The sequence below is a fragment of the Gossypium hirsutum genome, chromosome A01, assembly GCF_007990345.1.
Source record: "Gossypium hirsutum isolate 1008001.06 chromosome A01, Gossypium_hirsutum_v2.1, whole genome shotgun sequence".
Classification (NCBI taxonomy): Eukaryota; Viridiplantae; Streptophyta; class Magnoliopsida; order Malvales; family Malvaceae; genus Gossypium; species Gossypium hirsutum.
In genome coordinates this window covers 21,216,669-21,239,969 of record NC_053424.1, presented here as the reverse complement: position 1 = coordinate 21,239,969, position 23,301 = coordinate 21,216,669, and the positions used below count along the sequence as shown (strand labels likewise).

Sequence of the window (23,301 nt, the reverse complement as noted above, 5' to 3'; positions counted from 1 at the left end):
TACATTCATAATGTATATATCAATTCAATCCATTTCAATCAACTATAATTTCAATTCATTATCAAAGTGCCAAAATACTCACCTCAACCACTTACCATATGCATTAAATCAAATTATAACAACTAACAACTAGGTTCGGATTATAGAATTACAAACTGTGGATTTTGAGTTATTTGACGTCGATTTAATCCTTCCTCTTTATAGTCGAGGATTTCTGTACGAAGTTAGCTAGGAATTAAAACAATTAAAACACATTAATACTACACAATTCAATTCCACATTGAATATTTCAATTTTTACTCAATATTTGCTTAAATTCCAATTTAATCCCTAAACCGAGACTAATTTTTTTCTTCACTTTTAATCCCATATTTTTATACTAATTTCACTTTAAGCTAAATTTAGCTCCCTATTTTCCATTAAACCCTTAAATTTTATTTTTTTTACAATTTAGTCCCTATTACTCAAAATTTACAATTTGTTCTACAATTTAATCCTTTTCCATTTCCAACTTAAAAAATCTATCAATTAAATCACTAATACTAAAACTATTCAACAATAAAAATATCCAAAATCTTAATCAATGTTAAAATTTTGACATAGGTTGGGTAGTACTTAACACCGAAATTCCAAAATTATAAAAATTACAAGAAAATGGACTAAATTAACTAGCTAATTTTGAATTTAAACCCTAAGGTACCTATAGCCGTGCGTCTTTCTCCTCTTTTATTTCTTTCTCTTTTCTTTCTTTTCTTTCCTATTTAATTTGCATGTTCTCTTCCTTTCTTTTGTTTTGTTTTAATATAATAACTATTATTACTATTTTATAACTTATAAATATAAATTATATTTCATTTATTAAAACATATAATATATATTAAATTATCATATATATTTAATACAAACCATAAATGCCGTCCACTATACATATATAAAGGTATATTTACTACTTTAATCCTTTAATTAATTTTTAATTTATATTTCAACTTTTATCCTGTACACGGTTTAGTTCTTATACAATAACAATTCTTAATTCATGCAAATTCACTTAACCGAAATCTAATTAACTACGTACACAGTTTAGTCCTTATACAAAACAATTCTTAATTCATGCAAATTCACTTAACCGAAATCTAATTAACTACACAACTAATTTCGTAAATATTTTTTAATAAATATTTACGAGTCCGATTTACGGAAATGGAGCCCCGAGAATGCGCTTTCTGACACCTCTGACTATAGGGTCATTACAAAATCTTAATTCAATCATCATCATTTTTGGTAGTTTTCATTAGAATTTGTTAACTTAGCATGTTTATTTTTCATCAATCATATACCATGTCATATGAGATTAGTGTAATTAATAAGATAATTATCCTATATATTGCCAGTAGAGTAAAAAACTCTACAAGTAGATCTGAATTGATGCCGATTATTTCTACGGTATAATAAATAATAATAAAATAATTAAAAAATGCTTGCATCATCCTAGGCTTGCTTGTGAAGTCTTTTTAATCCACTAGTAGTGGATAGAATAATTGGCCTAATTGATATGTCAAGTTGACAAATTTTGACAAAAAAAAAAAACAATGTTAATGATTTGATTGAGATTCTTAAATTACAAAAATAGAAGGATTTAATTTTTAACTTTTTAAGTAGAGGGACTAAATCTCAAAATTTATCAAAATACAGGGACTAATAGCACATTTTAACCAAAGAAAAAGAAGGGTGATTAAAGCTCCAAGCTGTGAAATTTCCCTCTTTACTTCGGCATCAAGAAGACAAATCTATTTACACTAGACTCCGTATCGAGTTTGTTCTGTTTTGTCTGTCATTTCTATAAAGTCGATACACCAATGTGTTGTGGGAGTATCGAAATCGACTTGCAAGAAACATTTATATGTGAATAAAACGGAAAGGTTTACACTTCACTTTGTCTTTAAACTGACGTCTTCCTTGACCACTTTCTTGCTTTGAAAGTGTTTGCTTGTAGATCGAGAGAGCTAGCTTCAGGATTTTTTTTTTGCTTTTCGTGCTTCCTCCCATTATATATAGCTCTAGCTAGTGTGACAAGTTGAGAGAAACAGAGCAATGGAGAAGTTGTCGGGGCTGAGCCACCTCTTTATGACAATCTTCCTGCATAACTTTGCCGCGTTCATGGTGATTCCTGCCATCACAGATGTTACAATGGCGGCGCTTTGTCCTGGAAAAGATGAATGCTCTATCGCAATTTACTTCTCCGGTTTGCAACATGCGGTAACAATATTGTCATGCTTTAGTTTTACTTCTTTCTTGCATATACTTGGTAAAAGTACCGTAAAGAATTTATGCAAAGACTCAATTTGTATTTTGACTCATTTATTAAAAAAGTGAGTAAATTAATTTATGTATATTAAAATAAAGAGTAAACTAGTTATTTCTATTAAAATTTTAATCTATTTCTATTGTTAAAAACTAACATGACTGACGAAATAACCAGACAATTACATATAGTATAACTTGTGCATCTCATGTTGACATGCAAGAATTAATTTTTAACAATAAAAATAGATAAAATTTTTAACAAAAAGATTAGTTTGCTTTTTAATATAATATATAAGATTTAATTTATCTATATTTTAAGTCTTTAACTTATAATACAAGGGCCTCTATAGTAATTTTACACATATTTTTATATAGTATGTTGAAGCTTCATTGCATTCCAAACCCAGATATTCAGTTGCATTAGATTCCAATTTTACCACCTAATTAGCACAATAATAAGCTGAGTTGACTCAGGATATAGCTCAGTAGGTAGAATTCTGCTCTTATTGTCGTTGAGTGTCTAAATGTCTAAGGTGTTCATAATTACATTTAATTGAAGGTCGGTCTTGGGTAATTAATGTTAATTGGAAAGTGATATCTAGATTGTAAAGTAGAAATGTAGAATATTGGTGAACTGGTATGTTAAGCATTAGGAAACAGTAAGCTCATCCATGGAGAATATGAGCAATGGCAAAAAGTTAAAATCTTTCTTTGTCTCACTCACTCTACGAAATTTCCCTTCAATTTTAATTTTCAAGGATATGCTTCTTTTCTTTTTTACTTTTTAGTTCACCCCAATTATATATGTGGACCACGAAGTTTTCTATCCAACTTTATTACATCATATATAATGATTTTTTCTCTCCAATTTTATTAAAAAAAATCATTTAGCTGTTCATTTAATTTTTTTATCTTTTTTAACTTTAAAATTAGATTTTTTTTGTTAAATCATCCTGAAAAAAATAAAAATAAAATAATTTTTATTGACTTCGCTATATATGATTTGTCCCATCTATGTCACGTTAACAATTAATTAATTTTTTAAAAATTAATTAATTGTCGATGTCGTCATGTATATATCATGTTAGCAAAGTTAACAAATATTAACTTTTTGCATATATTTTTAAGTGATTTGATAAAAAAAATTATAAGTTCAAGGGTTAAAATAGGTGAAAAATTAAATGAAAAGTTAAAATAAATATATTTATTTTTAAATTGAAGGACTAAAAACTTCACTATACCTATAATTAATTAACCTTAATTTAATTTCTGATTGAGAATTAAGATAGATTAATATTGGTAAACATAAGGTACAAAAGGACAATTGCTTGCTTTGAGTGGAAACCCGGGGTTTTTTTGTTTTCATCTTAATAAATATTAGGTACATAATTTTCTTTGATCTTGTTTCCTAAATTCATTGAAAAGGGAACTGCATAATCGAGTAACTCACAAGTCAGAAGCAATAATTTGTCATTGTCATTAATCCTTTGAAGTGTTGCCAACAATGCTAATTCAAGCAATTGAAAACATCGCTATCGATAGGAAATAGATAAAAAGAGTAAAAATATCATCGAGGGGAGTTGAATTTTATTTTATTATTATTCAAAATAAATAAAGAAATTTATATATTTTAAATTAAAGAGTAAATTAATTTTTTTAGTTAAATTTTTATGGTTAAAAATTAATTTTTGTATATTAATATAAAGTTTATGTGTAACTATTTGATTATTTTAATGGTAAAATTCAATAAAATTTTAAACAAAAATACCAAAACTAATATAATCTGTGATTTATGGTGTTTTTCCCTATAGAAAAAGGCGAGTTAAATGAATCTTCGCCCTTTGATCGTTTTTCATATGTTGGGAATCGGTTGATCCAAGTTTCAACGGCGTTAATACTTAACAGAGTGCCGCTTGGCGCATGAATCTTGATTTCCCTCCTCTGTGCTGTCACTCTAAAATTATTACAACAGTTAAATAGACATGCACCAATGGGCGCTTACGTTATTAAGTTTGAAAGAGTTAACAAGCGAGGTGTCCAACATCTCCCAACTCCCAAAATACTCTCTTCTTTTAACCTTCTCTGATCTCTGAGCTGCCTGACAGAGAAAGAGATATGGTAAAATTACCGGTTTTGACCCATCTTTGTTTCACATTCTTTCTCTATAACTTCGCAACATTCATGACGGCTCCCGTCATCGTCGATGTTACCATGTCTGCTCTTTGTCCTGGGGAAATCGAATGCTCCCTCGCTATATTACTCTCTGGATTTCAGCAAGCGGTACTCCGTACTATTCCCCTCTCTTTCTGTGTTCTTCTAACCTAATTGCATGCTGTTTTGGTAATTTAGATACATTTATCAGAATTTTCATTTCAACTTTACTGTAATATTCAATACTAAATTCTCGAATTCCAACCTTAATGACATTTTTTGCATCCAAATCAGTATGTAATCATTTCTCCATTTTCCAGGGGTAGTTTTTTTATTTTTTCTAATCCAAGGTTAAAGTAAAAGATGATCATATTAAGGGCTTAAAGTTGGTGGTTCCTAGCTTGTGACTGATTAGCATAAGGACAAATTTTATTGAGATAAATGAAAGGAAACTTCCCCTCGGTTTCAGGGAAAAAACTCTCGGTTTTGTCTTTGTGTGGGGGAAAGCTTCGAGTAAATGGAAGGGTCCGCCCCACACACACATCCGTCTTTCAAATGTCGGATATGCTGCTTTGCTTTGTTTCTTTCTTCCCCTCCCTGAATATCGTCTTTTATGAACCAGCATTTATAATAAAGTAACATATGTTATGGTGTACTTTTGTTTTACAAATACACTCCCCATTTTGTGGGGTTAACGAAAATTGTGTTTTGTCTTGCGCCACAAACCAAGTTAAAATTTTGATAATTATGGGTAAAAATTTGTATTGATTTTATGAAAATACAATAATTAAGTATAATTGATGAATAAGATGTTAAAATGGTGTATATAAATTATAACATGAAGGAAAGTGCGGTTTATGCAGATCATTGGGCTTGGATCCCTTGTGATGATGCCTCTCATTGGTAATCTCTCGGATAAGTATGGAAGGAAGGCTTTGCTGACACTCCCTATCACTCTGACCATAATTCCATTAGGTAATTGCAGGCCCCTTTATTTTATCACTATCAAAATCAAAATCAAATTTATATCCTACTTTGGCTATGTCGAAACCCAAGTGCGGCACAGTAATTTAACACACCTATATTATTAATCAATCAAATTAAAATAACTCTGCTGTCGGATTAAATTTGATTGGTTTCAAGGAAACTCAATCAAGTTCGTTGGGTTTTGTTTTTTTTTTTTCTAAAAAATATTTGCAAATAAAATTAAATTGGACCTTAAGAGAAAGCCAACAAAGGAAAGTTCTATGAGAAGTTTTTGGTCATAAAATTAGTGGTCGATTTTCGTAATTGAAAAAGACAGTGGCAAATGTATTACGTGCAGGGAAATTAAACTCCAAGAATGGGTGATTGCCTTGATTTGTTATCAAAATCTATTTTAAAGTAAAAGAGGGGAACATGGAGGAGTGGCAACAAAGCATTAACCATCCCTTTTTGTTTTATAAGTCAAAAGTTGAGTGTGTGTAATTATATGAGGATGATGAGTGGGCCTCCTTGGTGCTGAAAGATCATTTTCTAGTGAGCTCTTACCCCTATTCATGGAATATAAATCAACATGTAGTAGGATCCAGCATTATTACATCCCAATTTCGCATACCAAATTGTAATGCATCTTGTCGAGGAAAGCTGGATAACTGTAATTGTCCAAGATAATGAGAAATTAAATGCAGATGACGTATTCATTTTTGTTGGCAGCCATATTGGCTTACAGCAGAAGCAGGAAATTCTTTTATGCTTACTACGTCTTCAAGATTCTGACTTCCATGTTTTGTGAAGGAAGCGTCCATTGCCTCTCTCTTGCTTATGTGGTAAAACATCTCTTTCCTCTCTTTTTCCACACTGACTAACCAAAAACTTAACCTTGGTTTAAATCCAAATAACACATTTTAAAATCACAATAGTCTTTTACTGTTTGATACGGATTATCCGAAATGTTCTTGGCCATTCAGGAGTTTGTTGGAGCTGCTGATTAATGAAATTTTACTAGGCATAATGAGGACCAAACTAAAACCAAAAACTCATTTTATTCTTCTATTTAATTTTTCGTTTCTTTTAACACTTATTGTTAGTTAAAAATTTTCGTTTCTTTTAATACTTATTGTTTGCTAAATCACCCAAATGAAAGAAAAAGTTAACGATGTTAACTTTGCTGACGTAGCATATACGTGAGTTGTCACATAGTTATCTTGTCTCTAGACATCTAAACATCAAAGCTAGAGGTTTGAAATAAGAGAATTAAGTATTGAGACTTGTCTCGAGATATAAGAAGTCAAGTCTAAAGATAGTGTCTAGACATAAGCTCACTGTCTCAAGACATTTGAATTTTGAAGTAAAAATAGAAAAATAGGAAAAATATGTCTCAAACCATAGTTTTCAATTTCTCAAGACATACTGCTGAATTTTGATAAATTGAGTTTGGATTTGAATCCAAATGTTGTACTTGACCCGTTTGAATTCAAACACTTTAAATGTGATAATTTGACATTTATTAATCATGCTTATGTTTATAATTGAGAATGTATGAGATTGAATGCCCAATTACTTAGTGAAATGTTTTGAAATAGTTTGGATTACTGCAATAACGTGATGTCACGCGTTTAGATTCGGCAACTGAGTCAGATGTAGGGTGTCACATTTAATGGTATTAGAAATAATTAATTAATTTTTTTTACAATTTAAAAATATAAACATTATAAAAAAATTAATAATCTCAAATGTTTAAAAAATAATTGTTAACTGGAAATACACGAGGACTACGACGTCCATTTTGAGGTGATTTGACAAAGAATAACACAAGTTTAAGACCTAAAATAGACAAAAAAAAATTTGATAAAGAGTTAAAATAATTTTTTTTAAAGTTAAAAAGTGAAATAAGTTAGTATTACAATTTACTATATATATTTTAAAAAAAGAAGCCAAGTTATTTACACTGATAAATAAATGGGGGTATGAGGTTTATCATTGGTCCCAGGAGGGACTGCCTCTGTACTGTAGACTGACGTTGCGGACATACCAGATCCAAGCCTGGCTATGTTGATTGTTGTCCAAGAAGGATAAATTGGAATTTGGGCCTCAGATTCCTTTTCTTCTTTTGCTTGCCACATCTACTAAGCCCAAGAGAGGCTGAGACAAAGGTTTGGAACAGTTCCAAGTCAGGATTTGTTTTTGGGCTTAGTGAGGTTTTGTCTGCTAACGGCGGTTGCAGTTACACAGTTCCCTCCATGATTCCTATGCCATCTAATTGTTCTTCAGTGTCTGAAATTTGAGTTGTGTTTTTGTTTTCAGGCAGACAATGTTCCGGAAGGTCGACGAGCATCAGCTTTTGGGATTCTTTCAGGCATTGGGTCTTCTGCCTTTGTCTGCGGAACTCTGTCTACCCGTTTCCTCTCTACTGCTTCCACTTTCCAGGTTTCTGATTACCTTCTTCCTCCCTTTTAATCTCCGATGCAAATTTCTTTAAAATGAGCGGCGTTTGAATATCTCCATTTTGACTAGGTCGCGACAGCAATGGCGATGCTGTCAGCGGTTTACATGAGGGTTTTCCTCCCGGATTCGATCGTAAATGATAATCTTTCTACTCCAATTTTGTCAGAAGGAAAACTTGATGGCATTGTTAATCAGGATGAAGAGTCAGACAAGAAAATTCAGATGTTTAAAACCCTACCTTCAATAGAAGATATGCTTGCCTTGTTGAAAAGCAGCTTGACGTTTTCACAAGCAGCAATTGTTTCTTTTTTCAGCACTCTTTCCGATGTCGGCCTCCATGCTTCTTTACTGGTACTTTTCTAATCCCATTCTAACTGTGACTCTGAATTTTATAAAGCATTTTAGTACTCGACTCCAATTGAGAAGATGAACCAGTTGAACTTTTGTTTGCAGTATTATTTGAAGGCCAGGTTTCACTTCAACAAAGATCAGTTCGCTGATTTAATGGTCATCACTGGAATTGCAGGGACTGTATCCCAGGCATGACTCTTTTTTTTTTTTTTTTAGTCATTTGATTCTTCTTTTATTTGCAATACTTTTCTGTTGATCTAAAATTGAAAGCAATCTTTCAGCTTCTTCTCATGCCTATACTAGCTCCTGTTCTTGGAGAAGCGAAATTGCTGTCAATAGGGCTTTTCTTTAACTGTGCACATGTAAGCTTACATGTTCCTTTGATGTTTCATAGATTTATTGTTGATCATTTGATTATTATGACATGATCTTATGCATAAACTGTTGTAATTGAAATGTTTCTTAAATTCTTTATTTAATGATTTACGGGGTTGAATGCAGATGATCGTCTACAGCATTGCGTGGTCTTTTTGGGTAATTCTTGAAACTTAAAACTAACATTCAAAACTTTATTTTCCTTCAATTTTTAATATGATTAACTGCCCCTTTTGCTTCAACTAGATTAAGTTATATTTTTAATATGGCTGATACTATGGTTTTGTAAAATGGCAGGTACCTTATGCAGCAGCTCTGTTTTCCTTATTATATGTTTTTTCACAGCCATGTGTAAGTTTGTTTTACTTCATTTAATGTTACAAAATCTTCAACACGTCCGTCATCTACCATATTTTAAACTTATTTTTTTACTTTAAATTTTGCAGATAAGGAGCATCGTGTCTAAACAAGTTGGACCCTGTGAGCAGGTATTCTTTTGGTAGATAAGCTCCTTTTCGACAGCATTTTACCACAAGTTTTGTGAATATGAATCTTGTTTTTATTAAATAAGTAGAAGTCTTTTCCTTTTTCATGTTTTCATACCGCCTCTCATGTATTTGGTGGATCCTTGGAGGACTGTATGTTATGACCCCATATGCATATCAGAATATGTGTTGAATACGGTTGCTTTAAGAAAAGTGAAGAGTTCAAGCAACATAGGTCTAAAATATTTTACAGGCAAATCCAATAAACACATAGTAAATGGATAGAAATGAAATTTGATGCAAATATGCAAATTATGTATAGTTTCCCTTGATAAGAATTATCTACCTATTCTGATTGGTTACTTTGGTTTTGTTTATTTGTTTGTTAAATCAGACTAATGCCTTTGTCCTTTTTGACTCTTTTTCTCAGGGGAAGGCTCAAGGGTTCATATCAGGCATAGGTTCCTTTGCTAATGTTGCTTCTCCTTTACTTTTCTCTCCTTTAACAGGTTAACTAAAACTCCAGTCATTTCATCCTTAGGCTCCTTCTAACTTACGACTGACATACTTTACTCAAATCTTCCAGCTTTGTTCCTGTCGGAAAGAGCACCATTTAATTTCCCTGGTTTCAGTATCATGTGCGTTGGGTTTGCTTCGGTAAGAACATCATTTGTTCATAGTCGGTATTCTTTTCCTCTATGCAGAAAGTCGACTGTGGACATGTTATGCAGTAATATAAATTCAGTCCTTCAGTCTATGTTAGTCAAACTTGGGTGCTGGTGTTGGGATATTTTCAATTTCTTTTTTTGTGATTTTTGTTGTTGGAGGGTCATATCTCGTACTCATGTACTAATAGAAAATTTTTGATGCAGATGATAGCGTTTGTCCAGAGTCTAATGATAAGGGCATTTCCTCCAATTTCAAGTGAAAGAGTTAGCAACTTGCACTAAATGGAGAAGGCAAGCAAGGTCTGAATTATTCCTTACTGAACTTTGCATTACTATAAAAGAGAATATACGTATTAGCAACCACTGGAAATGTTCAAATATAACTTCTCAAGTTGAAATGGTGTGGATCAGTGCTGCTGCAAGGAGCCTTGTTTCAATTGCATTCGCAAGAAGCACTGCATGGTGGTTCTTCGTTCTATAAAGCACATGATTTATGAATTTTTTTTTAATTCATTATGTACCATGTCTTTATTTGTTTAGAATTGGGAGTTATGATCCGTTGAACTTTTTATTATATGGTGAGTTTTTAGTTTGTAGGTAGGGAGAAAAAACAAAAGCATGTTTGGTTGGCATTAAATGAAATGAAGCTTTCCTGCAGGTGAAACTGCAAGAAGTTTGGGGGCATAACCAAATTCAAGGATACTCGTCTGTCTTCTTTCTTAAGCCAATGCCTTAAAAACAGCAAGGTCTAAGGTCTCATGTTCATATATTTTTATAGGCCATGGGTTCAAATATTTTTATGCACTTGCTAATTTCGTCTCTCTTCAAACATTAAGGGTATGTTTTGACAGCACAAAGTAATTGGATGAAAGTGTAATTATATCGTAATCTCATGTGATGTTTGATATTACAAATTGTAAGAATTTTTAAAAGAGTAACAAAAATTAAAATCAAATCATCATATGTAATTTGTTAGTCCAAGAAAGTAATTGATAATACAATCGCTAAAACATCATATGCAATTTTATATAATTTCTCTAGCATTCTATATTATTTTCTTAATTCTCTTTTTTAACATTTAACATTTACAACATCACTCTTTATTACTATCATCATTTATTAGTCATTGATAGAGTTCATCATTATCTAAATTTAAATCTATATTTGTGTCATTAAAAATTATCATGATATCTCTCTTTCATGCATACAATGGACCATCCCAATTTCACCTACAAATGAGGTAATAAAAAATACAATATGTTAGTATGATTCAATTTTGTTTCTTTTTTATATTATACTGAGTTGATATTGTTAATGTAAAAAAAAATTAAAACAACAAATATCCTCTCCACAATATTTGTTAACATTTTTTTATAAATACGCATATTTCTATAACATATAGCATGGACATGTAAATAAATTATGTTCATATTTTTTTGCCATACTTTTTTTTTAATAAATAAGTATATTATAATACTTTTAGTTTTTTACAACATGTAAATTATTTGTTGAAAAATATGAAACTGGCAATTTGGTGTTAGAGAGAGTATCCACTCCCTTGCCTATCAAATTTATGGACGAAAGTTTCCATATTTAGGGTGTTGACAATTTATTGAATTGTTTTATTGGGTTATATTGATTGTATGATTGATATTTAGCTATTATAGAAGATCATATTGCTTGGGAAATAGTATATAGGTGATTGAATTGATTCAAAATTACCAATGCAACTTTTGAATCATGGATTTTGGATTGGATGATGATTTTGTGAGATGAGCGGTCAAGAGTTCATATTTACATTATGTGTTATTATTTTAATCCATTTTTCTTATGGTATTGTTGTATTAATGGGATTAAATTAGATCTTCATTGTAAACAAGTCTCAAAATAAAGTCTGTACATTTAAGAGACTTGTCTAAATGAATGTAGACACTTGATATGTTATTGTGAGAATATTATTATAAGAGTAGTATTTTGATAGTAAACTTTTGTGTTGTGATTTTACTTGTTGGGTTCATAAAGTGTGAATATGGTGATGAGAGTATCATATTTTCAAAGTAAAAAAATGAAAAAAATTATTCCAGTGTATGTGATTAAGTAAGTTTATTTGTAATTGTTAAATAGAGTGTAAATTAGACTATACAACTATAAGAAAATTTGTGTGTTATTTATTTATTTAATGCTTCAAAGAGTGTTAGACCATCTTAGCCACTACCTTGTTTCAACATATTGGTTCTAAGCTATATTTATAAACAATGACATTAAGAATCAAAGATATATTTGGTTATATATAAATGGTGAAAGATAAAAAATATTGAGAGGTATGAATGATGTTTTATATGGATAGAATGATTACAAAATAAATTAGGGAGTTGAGATTAAGTGAAGCTGGAAAACAACCAACCAAAATCCCTGCCGTTCCCTTCCAAAACTTCGGATTGTTGTCAGCGCGCAGCTTATGATTTTAATAAAATTTCCATTGAATAAACTAATTAATCTTAAAGGACAATCTTAAGTGAAAAAAAAAAAAGACAAAAAAAATAATGAACAACTTCAAAAATTAGATCTAAAATTTGGTTTTGAAAACTTTTAGATCTCGATTGCAGAATCAAATAATTTTGGCATAAATGCTTGAATGAAGCATGGTGGTGCAGTGGCATGGGACCTTGAGAAACGTCCTGCCATCACGTGACTGACAACTACGCAACGTTCCAACCCCATCCTCACCAGTTGGTTTGAGCTTTTCATTCAACTTTCCCCTTTTGCTTCCTTTTTCGTTTCCCCTTTCAACCTTCCACTGAATCATGTTTTGTTTTAAAAGAAAAGTAAAAACAAGTAATGGTTATGACATGAGATCAAAATGGTGTAGCTTAAACCCCGGAAAATCCTGGCGTAAATAACTGTCACGTGTTTCTTAAAACACTACCTTTTTCCCAAGCATAAATAAGAAACATAACCCACATTAGCCAAAAAGAAACAAAACCGTAAACTTCTGGAATTCCGCTCCCTGTTACAGCCTTCGGTTTTGGCCGTTGGCTTTAGTCGGAGAAAACAAACTGGGATTCTGCTGTTTCGAAAATAACGTCCCTACACGGCAGTGAGTTTGTTGTTCTCCGGTTATTGCCAACACCAATATGAACACTAATAAATTACTAAAAACAAAAAACATTTTCAAGCTCCTTTAACCTACCTTGCCTACGTTTTACATTGCTATGTATCATCTTCATTTTTCTCATTGACCGTCTTTGAATAATTTTTCTTTATTTCTCCATTTGATTCAATGGGGGAAGATGTTTCGGATCCTGTTGTGTTTTTGCATGGCGACCTTGATTTGAAAATCATCGAAGCTCGATGTCTGCCAAACATGGATTTAATGGCGGAGCGTCTCCGTCGATGTTTCACGGTGTTTGACGTGTGCAAAGCCCCGTGTACTAGAGGAAAGAAGAAGAACCACCGCCACCATAATATCATCACCAGCGACCCTTACGTAACGGTTTGCCTAGCCGGTGCTACGGTGGCGCGCACGCGCGTGATTTCGAATTCCCAAAACCCGATTTGGAACGAGCGCTTCAAACTAGCCCTCGCCCACCCCACATCTCAAATCGAGTTTCACGTTAAGGATAATGACTTGTTCGGCGCTGATTTAATCGGAGTCGGAACGGTGCCTGCGGTTAAGGTTCTCTCCGGTGAAACCATTAGCGGTTGGTTCCCTATAATTGGTTCTTATGGAAAACCGCCTAAACCTGACTGCGGGGTTCACCTGGAAATGAGATTCATCAAATGCGAGGAAATGCCTTCATACAGATATGGGATGGCGGCAAACCCAACCGAATTCGGAATAAGAAACTGTTATTTCCCTGTCCGGCACGGGGGTTCCGTTACTTTATACCAAGACGCGCACATCCAGGAATCGATGGTGCCAGAGATTGAATTGGAGAATGGAACCGTGTTTAAGCACGAGTCGTGTTGGGAAGATATCTGTCACGCAATTTTAGAAGCGCATCATTTGGTTTACATAGCCGGATGGTCGATTTTTTCGCAGGTGAAGCTCGTAAGAGAGCCGACACGGCCATTGCCAAACGGTGGGAATTTGAGTTTAGGGGATTTGCTGAAGTACAAGTCCGAAGAAGGGGTTAGAGTTTTGCTGTTAGTCTGGGATGACAAGACTTCCCATAGCAAGTTCTTCATTAACACGGTACGGGTTTTCTTTTGAGATATCCTTGGCAAACTTATAATCTTTTATTTGTTGTTCGATTTTTCAACTATTTTTCTCGTCTTTGGCATTTACTGATGTTAGCTTTTGCAAAGTCTTCGTTTTTCTAGTGGAAATTTTGTACTAAGATTTCTTTGTTTCTAGATTCTGCATTAGGCTCTGTAAAGTTGCTGTGTCAAAGTCTTGTACTTCAGTTCAGTCTAAAGAAGAAAACTAGTCAATGATGTTTTTGGCTTTTGTTCAAAGTGCTAGCCTTTTGTTTTTCCTGACGTTGCCGGGCTGCTTCTAATAAAATCAATGCAACAGCTTGAGAAAGTGACGTTTTAGTTTAATATTAATGGAGATTCCTTTTGGGGACCAGGCTATATTGTAGTTTATGCTAGGTGTTCAAATTTTTTTTACTTTGAAAGTGTTTAAATTCAGGCAGGAGTGATGCAAACACATGATGAAGAAACCCGGAAGTTTTTCAAGCACTCATCGGTTTCATGTGTATTGTCGCCCCGTTATGCCAGCAGTAAACTTAGCATTTTCAAACAACAGGCATGCTTTATACACTCTAGTTATTCATATTGCACATTTTTCCATCAAAACTGCTGACTGCTAGATGGTGAATTAGCAATGCTAAGGATGTGGTGTGGCATGTAATCCAGGTTGTTGGAACCCTATTTACGCACCATCAGAAATGTGTGATTGTGGATTCTCAAGCATCTGGAAACAATAGAAAGATCACTGCTTTTGTTGGAGGTCTGGACCTTTGTGATGGTCGCTATGATACACCTGAACATAGACTGTTCCGGGATCTTGATACTGTATTTCAAAATGATTATCACAACCCAACATTTTCTGTGAGTATATCTTTTGTACGAGAATTTGATTTAATCTGCTAAATTGAATTTGGATATGCTTTTAATTAGCCATATAACCTTCAATTAGCATCAAGAATTTTTAGGTCATTGCTCTTACTGGTTTAAATATTTTATAATTTTTAGGCAGGAACCAAGGGCCCGAGGCAACCATGGCATGATTTACATTGTAAGGTTGAAGGGCCAGCTGCTTACGATATTCTTACCAATTTTGAGCAGCGCTGGAGGAAAGCTACAAAATGGTCGGAGTTTGGACTTAAATTCAAAAGGGTTTCTAGGTGGCATGATGATTCTTTAATAAAGTTAGAACGGATTTCTTGGATACTAAGCCCTTCCCCAAAAATTGCAAATGATGATCCTTCATTATGGGTTTCCAAGGAAGAAGATCCAGAGAACTGGCATACTCAGGTAAGTACCACATGCCTCTTGAAGCAAAGTACGTAAGTTTGATTTAACCTTTTGCTAAGGGGTTTTTTGAATTGGCAGGTTTTCCGCTCTATAGATTCAGGATCTGTGAAAGGGTTCCCGAAGAATGTGTTTGAAGCAGAATCTCAGGTTTTTATTTCTATTTCCTTTGTCTGTACTCTCTTTATGATTAAACCACAGTAAAACAATATTAATATTTTAACTCACTGTACTTCGTTTTCACTTAGGTCTTACTTTATCTTACTGCAGAATCTTGTTTGTGCAAAAAATCTGGTGATAGACAAGAGCATTCAGACAGCATATGTGCAGGCAATTAGAGCTGCTCAGCACTTCATATATATTGAGAACCAATATTTCATTGGATCGTCATATGGTTGGCCATCTTACAAAGACTCAGGTTTAGGAAACATTCTATATATTCTTTACTGCTTTGGATTATTGAGAAAAGGTGTTGCTTTCTGTTGCCGGGAGCTGAGACATCTTTTTCTTTTTGGGGCCTATTGTTAGGTGCTCAGAATTTAATTCCTATGGAATTGGCCTTGAAGATTGCTAGCAAGATAAGGGCAAAAGAAAGATTTGCGGTTTATATTGTTATACCAATGTGGCCTGAGGGTGACCCTACTTCAGCTTCCGTGCAAGAGATACTCTGTTGGCAGGTAATCTGATTTTAGTTTTTCTCTTCTTTTTTTTCCCCTTTCTGAACTGTTTATTACTAGAATGAAACAGTGATTGTGCTTTACAGTAATAGTAATGTAACCTAGAATCGGAGAAGAAGAGTGTAAAATCAAACTCATTGACACTAACAGATTATTCATCATTATTTCTAGTCATTGCTTAATATTTCATTATTTTATTGCTTAGTTTAGTTTTCTTTTTCTTTTTTTTTCAGGCGCAGACAATTCAAATGATGTACGGAGTCGTAGCACAAGAATTGAAATCCATGGGTATCGACAATTCTCATCCACAAGACTACCTAAATTTCTACTGCCTTGGTAATAGGGAAGAAGTTCCCAAAAGTTCTGGGCCAAGTTCATCCCAATGTAACCATAGTGAAACGGTAACCAAACAGTGACACTACCTTTGTCATTTGTTTATATACTTGGTCGATTGCTTGTTAGAACTTGATTGTGTTGGCTCTGTTTGGTCCCAAGCCAGAACTCGGACAAGTTTACTTTTGTTATCAGCTTTAAGGGGCCACTTGAATTGACTTTTACAACATGATTTGAATTGAGGTTTTTTATGGAGCTAAGAATGTGAGGGTAAATCACTATTTTCAGGTTTCAGCTTCACAAAAGTTCCAACGGTTTATGGTTTACGTACATGCAAAGGGAATGATAGTAGATGACGAGTATGTGATATTGGGGTCTGCCAATATTAATGAACGATCTTTGGCTGGATCAAGGGACACTGAGATAGCAGTGGGTGCATACCAACCCTATTACACATGGGGTGAGAGGAAAAGACATCCACACGGTCAGGTTTGAATTTTCATCCTTGCCATCTCAGTTTTTTCTCTGATGCCCAAGACCTAAAATTGCTGACAAATAGAATGATCTTTGTTTTCTTTTTCTTTCATTTTTGACACCTGAAGGACCTTGTTTTAGTTTATACCTAGATGATAGAATTTAATCCACAAATGTGAACATCATAAACACAATCTCGTGTTTCGATACAATTATAAATCTGTCTATTGGAGAAGTGATGTTTGATCTGATTGATGGATGATGATGCAGATTTATGGATATAGAATGTCACTGTGGGCTGAACACATGGAAAAGGTGGATGATCTGTTTAAAGAACCTGAAAGTCTAGATTGCGTTAAGGCTGTGAACAATATTGCTGAAGAAAACTGGAAAAGCTACACGAGCGAGGCATTTACGCAATTACAGGGACACCTACTCAAGTATCCCATTGAGGTAGATAGCAATGGTAAAGTAAGCCACTTGCCTGGACAAGAGACCTTCCCGGATGTTGGTGGCAAGATACTTGGAACTCGAACAACACTTCCTCGTTCTCTTACCACATAGGTTCCAATGTTTTCCATGTTCATATCCTTGTATGGGTTCAGTTCAACACCGAAGAACGGGAAGCAAGGTGGGGGCAGGTCTAGTTCATCCTACATATATATATATTGTGCAGATAAACGACTGTTTGGGTTCAAGTCAAAAACAAAAGGGGAACAGGGCGGGGAAAGTCTAGCTCTTCCTATATAGACCGTAGATTGCAGAAGCATCCTTGTGTTAACAGAGGACAGGGTTGAATTTCATGTACATGGTCGGTTTAATGTGAAACCTTAGGCATTGCAATCACCAAAATCTATACTAATTGACAATTTTTTGTAATTCTTCCAACTAATTTTGATGTAGCACGTGTTCTTGGAATTCCATCAGAGAAAGGGAAAATAATAAGAGGATATACACGTAATTGAATATCAATATATTAACAGTCAATTAGCAGTTTAGCACCGTCATACAGGCAAAATAGCCTTGAGGAAATTTTACACACTGAGTTACTAGTGTTTTCACGCTAAAGACCATTTTTTATTTTTTATTTTTTTACAACTACCCTGGAAATACAAAGTGTCTAAAGTAATTAACTTCACCAAGACAGGCAAAGGGCAAAGTTATATACAAACATGACCGAAATCAGTTTCCCAGTATGAGCAAAGAAATGTACGCTTCATGAGCCATCAAACACATTGCCGTCACCATCGTCTTCTTCATCGAACAACTTGAATCCAACATCCCATTGGCCATCCCTTTTATAATTGAAGCTGGGGTTGACATAGCATTTCATACCATGGAACAGATTCAAATTATCCACCAGCTTGTGGAAAACATTGCATCCACAACACTGCATTCATCCCCATCACCAAATCACTTCCAAACCCAGAATTCAGAATACCCAAATAAAAGACTCCACCTTGATACTGAAATTCGATTCTCTTACTTTAGACAAGTTACCTGAACAAATACGGTGCCATCGGTGTAAGCATGGGGATTGATGGCTCGAGTGGTTCGTTGACCGCAAACATTGCAAGTGAAGGCCACACGCATCCGTCGACGTGGCGACTTGGTAAAGAGAGACCATGGAAAGGTGGAAACTTGCTCCGTATTGGATTGGTCATCATCGGTTCGGGCGGGTACAGATGGACCCTCCATGCCCGATCCTGTTGTCCATCCTCTTACAGACGCCGCGCTTAGAACCAACCCCATCGCTGCATCCTAAATTGAAATCCACAAAGCAAAACCCGATTCACTAGTTTGTCCTTGAAAAAAACATACTAGCTTTATTTGTTTTTACCTGGGAGAAAGTTTGATTGCCGACGAGAGGAACGATGCTTGTGTTGTTAGGATCAGATTGGATATCGGAATCGTTACCGTCCTCTGATAATTAAAAACAGAAAAGAGAGAGAGAGAGAGAGAGGAAAATATTGGTGTTAAAACGATTATTACAGCCAAGGAAAGACATAAACGGAAAAAAAAAAGGAAGAAAGATTGAAATTAAAGGATGATATTAAGTACTTTTGGAATGGGTGGGAAAGCGGATGATTCTAGCCGGGAAATCTTTTCGTTTAGGAGAGAAGATGGAGAGAAGGGCGAGGGGTTGAGAGCCGAGCGCTTCCATAGGCGAGGCGGTGAGTTAAACTGTGTGGTCGATGGAGACCCAAAAAAAAAAGAGAGCTTGAAAGAATGGTTCTTTCACGATTTCGTTTGATCTTCAACACACAAATTCAGGGTCAGAAGTTTGAAGGCCATTGCCTTCGAGACACGTTACGGAGTAGCTTAAAACCATTCATTTATTGTACGCAATTTAGTGAACAAACAGCCCATTAGAACCAATGAATCAGAGACAACCATACTCCAAATCCAACCCAACATGACTTGCAGTCTGGCCCTTTCTCAAAGCTTTTCTGCTGTTTATAGACAGTTAGGTTAATATACCGTTGGGTACCTGAGACTGATTTTAATATTCAATTCGGTACCTGAGTTTGGCTTCGATTTTCAATTTGACATTTGAATTGTTTCAATTTGATACGTAAGTTTTTTATTTGCTCAGGTACCAAATAGTAAATTAACCCTAAACGGTTCTTATTTGCTCAAACTTTTCTTTTAGTCCCTACGCTATGTGTATGTTGCCAATTTAGTGTATTTATCCTAATTGGATTACTTTTAGTCCCTGTACTTTCATATTTTGAAATTTCAATCCTGATGCAAATGTTTATTGTTAAATCCGTCAAGTAAAATTTTGTTATTAGTCTTATACTATGCATAAATTGTAGATTGAATTTTTGTTCTCCAATTTGATCATTTTTTTTGGTCTTATGCTTTATCGATTAATCATAATTAAAACGATAATCGTTAAATCTATTAATTAAAATATCATGACTTTTATTATCAGGATTATATGAAAATAACAAGACATTATAATGGTTATATATTTGCCACGTAGGATTTTAAAAATAGTAGAATGTAACTGCTAGTGTTTGGATTAGGAGTTATATATCAATAGCCTAAGAGTACAAGGATTAAATACATAACATAGATATAGTATTGGGACTACTAATAGAATTTGGTCACCCCTGCCGTTTGCTTGAGGTAGATAGATCAGATTAAACCAAAATGCAAGTGGATAGATTAAATCTAGGATAGTATAAGGGGTAAAACTAGAATTGAACTTTAGTTGGAATTGCATAACTTAGCTGAACTATCATCACTTTGGCGCCATTCAACCTTGATTCTTGGGACGAAAGAAACATGTCCTTTTAAACTTATGGTTTGGAGTTGAAAATTGGGAGATGAGAAAAACGGGTTTTTGTTCAGCATTCTCTTTCTTTCTTAAACCGGGAGCTCTTTGTAATGCCATTCCTTCTCTTCTACTTCACTCTCATTTAAAATTAGACTCACTTGTCTCAGCTTTAATTGCTGTTGTAAACTCTTGCTGTCGTGTCTCCTACTGTCAGGCTTTTCATGCTTGAGTTATCAAATATGTGAATTACCTCACGGATTCATTGGCGAGCAGTTGGTGACTAAGTATGCAAAATCAGGATATCCTGAAGATGCACGGAATTTATCTGGTGAAATGCCCGAACAAGATTTGGTCTCCTGGAATTCTTTAATTTCGGGATTATCTCGAAGTGGGTTTACAACTAGATGCATGAGTGCGTTTTGTAGAATGAGATTTGAAATAGATATGCAACCAAATTTTGTCGCTAATTTATTTATTTATTATCTCAGATAAGGGAGCTTTAAGTGAAGGCTAGTGCATTAATGGCTTTACAGTGAAATTGGGCTAAATGAAGTGAAAATCTTGAACGCACTTTTACGTGAAGCTTGTTCGTTATTTGAAGCAACTCCATTTCTGAATTTGGTGTCGGGGAATTCAATGATAGCAATTTAAGCTCAAAATGGGCTTGCCGAGGAAATTATGGGAATTTTCATAATGATGAGAAGGGCAGGAGTTGTGTTTGATCAAGCTACTATGTTGACTGTTCTTCAGGCTTGTGAAAACATGGGCGTGAAAAATATAGCTGGGAGTATTCATGGTTTAGTTTCAAGGTTTGGTTTAATTGCTAATGTGACCATTGCAACTGCACTTTCGAACTTGTATGTAAAGTTAGGGACCTGCTTCAAGTAAAGCTTTTGGAGAGATTATCTATTTAGATAAAGTGGCATGGACTGCCATGTGAACATGGCTATGGAAAAGATGCAATAAAGCTCTTTAAAGTTATGGTGAGAAGTGCACAGCCTGATCATGTTACCTTCTCTCGCTTGTTAAGTGCTTGTAGTCATTCAGGACTTGTCAACGAGGGGAAGCATTACTTCAAGATTATGTCTGAAGTTTACGGGGTAGAGCAAAAGTTAGATCATTATTCTTGCATGGTTAACCTTCTTGGCAACTCGGGACTTCTCACTGATGGATATGATGTGATTAACTACATGCCGAGAGAACCAAATTCTGGTGTCTGGGGTGCTCCTCTTGGTGCTTGCAGAATGTATGGTAATACTGAACTTGCAAAGGAAGTTGCATAAAGATTATTTTCTCTAGATACATCATATGCCAGAAACTACATCATGATGTCGAATATATATTCTGCAGCTGGAATGTGGAGAGATGCCTCAAAAGTGAGGACATCAATGGAAGAGATGGGTCATGGAAGAGATGGGTCTCAACAGAACAGCTGGATGTAGTTTCATTGAGGATGTAAATAAAATCCATCGCTTTGTTGTGGGTGATAAATCTCACCCTGAGGCAGATGGGATATATAAGAAGTTGAAAGAATTAATTGGAAAGATAAGGAAAGTCGATTTCATGTCTGAGACAGAGTTTGTTTTACATGATGTTGATGAGGAGCTTAAAGAGAACATGATCAAAAACATAGTGAAAAGTTAGCTATGGCATTTGGGCCTTGCTACACTCCCACTGATTATAACAAAAACCTTAGAATATGCGGTGATTGTCATAGTATGGTAAAGGCTGTAGCACTGATTGAGAAGTGTGCCATCATAATTCAAGATTCAAAGCGGTTTCATCACTTGTCATGGATTATGTTCTTGTAGAGATTACTGGTGTAACATTGGAAACAGAGGAGTCATGTGTAAAGAATTCTTTGATTGATATTTGTAACTTCATATAAACTACTAGTTGCAATTGTAGTTGTTGCTTTGAAGACAGAACTATAATAACTCCACTTTCGGTGTTTATGAAGAGTATAACGAGGAGCACATGTACAGTTGAAACCTCCACTGTACTAAGTACACAGAGACAGCATACGTTAGTAGATTTTGCTTGATGAGAAAAGCAGACAAGTTGGAACATTCTTCTCTTCCGCTCGGGTTTCCCTTGCCAATAAAATGAGCATTGATATGAAAATATCAGAGACCAAGTGGAATTCCTTGTCTTTCGTGCCATGAAAGTAAGACATTATGCCATCACCCCAGTGAACTGTGGCTCGTGGTAGGCAGCTTTTCTGGCACCCACTTTTGAAGGTATTGTTCTGACACATAGAATTCCAAAGAGAATACATGCAAGTTTGAATTTCATTGTTCTTGTTGCTGCAGCTAGAAATGATTGAAATTATAAAACGTGATAGAACTTTGATGCATGGATTGATTTTTCGTTGTTATGTACCCACTGTGAAGTAGAACAAGGAAGCTAGGTGTTTGCTAGCGCATAACTTGTATAGTACTTGTACATTTTCGAAAAATAGGAATTTTGCGGTGTATTTTTATTTTGTGAAATTTAGTTTATCTATTTTTGAGATTTTAAAATTCAAGTGTGACAGTTAATATGGTTATTTTTTTGTTAAATTGAAGGTAATTACAACTAAACAAATATCTTTTTTATTTCAAAAATGTCATAGCAACAAATTTAATAAAAAATAATTTAAAAATGTTAACCGTTGAACTTAAAATTTAAAATTTAAGAAATAAAAAAACTAAATTCCTAATTGTATAAGACTTATATAGCATGTTTTAACCCATTAGGGTAAAACAAAAATCAATTGTCTTCACTAAAAAAAACTCAATTGACTTTCACTAACCAAAATAAAAGTATTAATAAAAGTTTTTTGAAAAATATTAAAAACTATAAAATTAAAAAATATTGTAAATGCATTTTGCATGAATGACAAGAAGGCTAAAAATAACATAATTTATTTTATATTCAAGCTGACACTAATTTTATTAAAATAAATTAATGAATTTATATTTTAAATTAATTTAAACCTAGAAGGAGAATAGAGGAATTTGAAGTTAACGAAGCATAGGCGCAGCCATTTCATTTGAAGTTAAAGAAGAATAGACGAGTTTCATCTGAATGGATACAAATTTTGAGGTCGGATTCTGTTTTGTGGAAATGCAAAGATGAAGAAGTGAAAAGCATTCATCGAGACTGATTAATTCTCTTTCTTTAATAAACTTTTATCTTTTTTTAAGATTAATATATTTATCCACGTGGAGTGATAAATGTTATTTTTTTTATTGTTTCAAAATAAATTTGTTGAAAACAAGTCACTTAAGTAGTTAAAAATTATTATG

At 34.0% G+C, this 23,301-nt stretch overlaps 3 protein-coding genes and 1 pseudogene across 5 annotated transcripts; 3 read left to right on the top strand and 1 right to left on the bottom strand.

Moving 5' to 3' along the window:
- Positions 1-2,076: 2,076 nt before the first annotated feature.
- Positions 2,077-10,460, top strand: LOC121203433 (hippocampus abundant transcript-like protein 1). Of its 3 annotated transcripts, none has more exons than XM_041074682.1 (14): positions 4,228-4,584; positions 5,319-5,430; positions 6,151-6,263; positions 7,741-7,863; positions 7,951-8,232; positions 8,335-8,421; positions 8,514-8,594; positions 8,734-8,766; positions 8,905-8,958; positions 9,054-9,095; positions 9,523-9,601; positions 9,679-9,749; positions 9,965-10,060; positions 10,419-10,460. In XM_041074682.1, the coding sequence occupies exons 1-13, from the start codon at positions 4,420-4,422 to the stop codon at positions 10,040-10,042; spliced, it is 1,320 nt and encodes a 439-aa protein (XP_040930616.1). In that variant the 5' UTR covers positions 4,228-4,419; the 3' UTR covers positions 10,043-10,060; positions 10,419-10,460. The 3 variants fall into 3 exon arrangements, with proteins under 3 accessions (XP_040930563.1, XP_040930616.1, XP_040930588.1); XM_041074654.1 differs by having other exon boundaries at positions 4,232-4,584; positions 10,172-10,460; XM_041074629.1 differs by lacking the exon at positions 4,228-4,584 and adding an exon at positions 2,077-2,256 and having other exon boundaries at positions 9,965-10,460.
- A 2,116-nt stretch (positions 10,461-12,576) lies between these two features.
- LOC121204538 (phospholipase D delta) lies at positions 12,577-17,675 on the top strand. Its single transcript, XM_041074556.1, has 10 exons — positions 12,577-13,955; positions 14,397-14,513; positions 14,624-14,818; positions 14,963-15,244; positions 15,323-15,391; positions 15,512-15,659; positions 15,770-15,918; positions 16,152-16,319; positions 16,540-16,740; positions 16,996-17,675. The coding sequence occupies exons 1-10, from the start codon at positions 13,041-13,043 to the stop codon at positions 17,287-17,289; spliced, it is 2,538 nt and encodes an 845-aa protein (XP_040930490.1). The 5' UTR covers positions 12,577-13,040; the 3' UTR covers positions 17,290-17,675.
- Positions 17,676-17,677: 2 nt separating this feature from the next.
- On the bottom strand, positions 17,678-19,063 carry LOC121202971 (uncharacterized). Its single transcript, XM_041074586.1, has 4 exons — positions 18,787-19,063; positions 18,566-18,648; positions 18,226-18,486; positions 17,678-18,115 (listed from the first exon to the last, which is right to left on the bottom strand). The coding sequence occupies exons 1-4, from the start codon at positions 18,887-18,889 to the stop codon at positions 17,942-17,944; spliced, it is 621 nt and encodes a 206-aa protein (XP_040930520.1). The 5' UTR covers positions 18,890-19,063; the 3' UTR covers positions 17,678-17,941.
- A 790-nt stretch (positions 19,064-19,853) lies between these two features.
- Positions 19,854-22,481, top strand: LOC107917378 (pentatricopeptide repeat-containing protein At5g40410, mitochondrial-like; annotated as a pseudogene).
- The last annotated feature ends 820 nt before the right edge of the window (positions 22,482-23,301 follow it).

Coding starts and splice junctions, on each gene's coding strand:
- LOC121204538 (XM_041074556.1), top strand. CDS start 13,041: ATGGGGGAAGATGTTTCGGATCCTGTTGTGTTTTTGCATGGCGACCTT. Junction 15,919..16,151: donor AAGAGATACTCTGTTGGCAG/GTAATCTGATTT, acceptor TTTTTTTTTCAG/GCGCAGACAATTCAAATGAT. Junction 16,320..16,539: donor AATGTAACCATAGTGAAACG/GTAACCAAACAG, acceptor CACTATTTTCAG/GTTTCAGCTTCACAAAAGTT.
- LOC121203433 (XM_041074629.1), top strand. CDS start 2,092: ATGGAGAAGTTGTCGGGGCTGAGCCACCTCTTTATGACAATCTTCCTG. Junction 2,257..5,318: donor TCTCCGGTTTGCAACATGCG/GTAACAATATTG, acceptor CGGTTTATGCAG/ATCATTGGGCTTGGATCCCT. Junction 8,767..8,904: donor GCATTGCGTGGTCTTTTTGG/GTAATTCTTGAA, acceptor GTAAAATGGCAG/GTACCTTATGCAGCAGCTCT.
- LOC121202971 (XM_041074586.1), bottom strand. CDS start 18,889: ATGGAAGCGCTCGGCTCTCAACCCCTCGCCCTTCTCTCCATCTTCTCT. Junction 18,487..18,565: donor GCAATCAAACTTTCTCCCAG/GTAAAAACAAAT, acceptor ATTTCAATTTAG/GATGCAGCGATGGGGTTGGT. Junction 18,116..18,225: donor ATGGCACCGTATTTGTTCAG/GTAACTTGTCTA, acceptor GGATGAATGCAG/TGTTGTGGATGCAATGTTTT.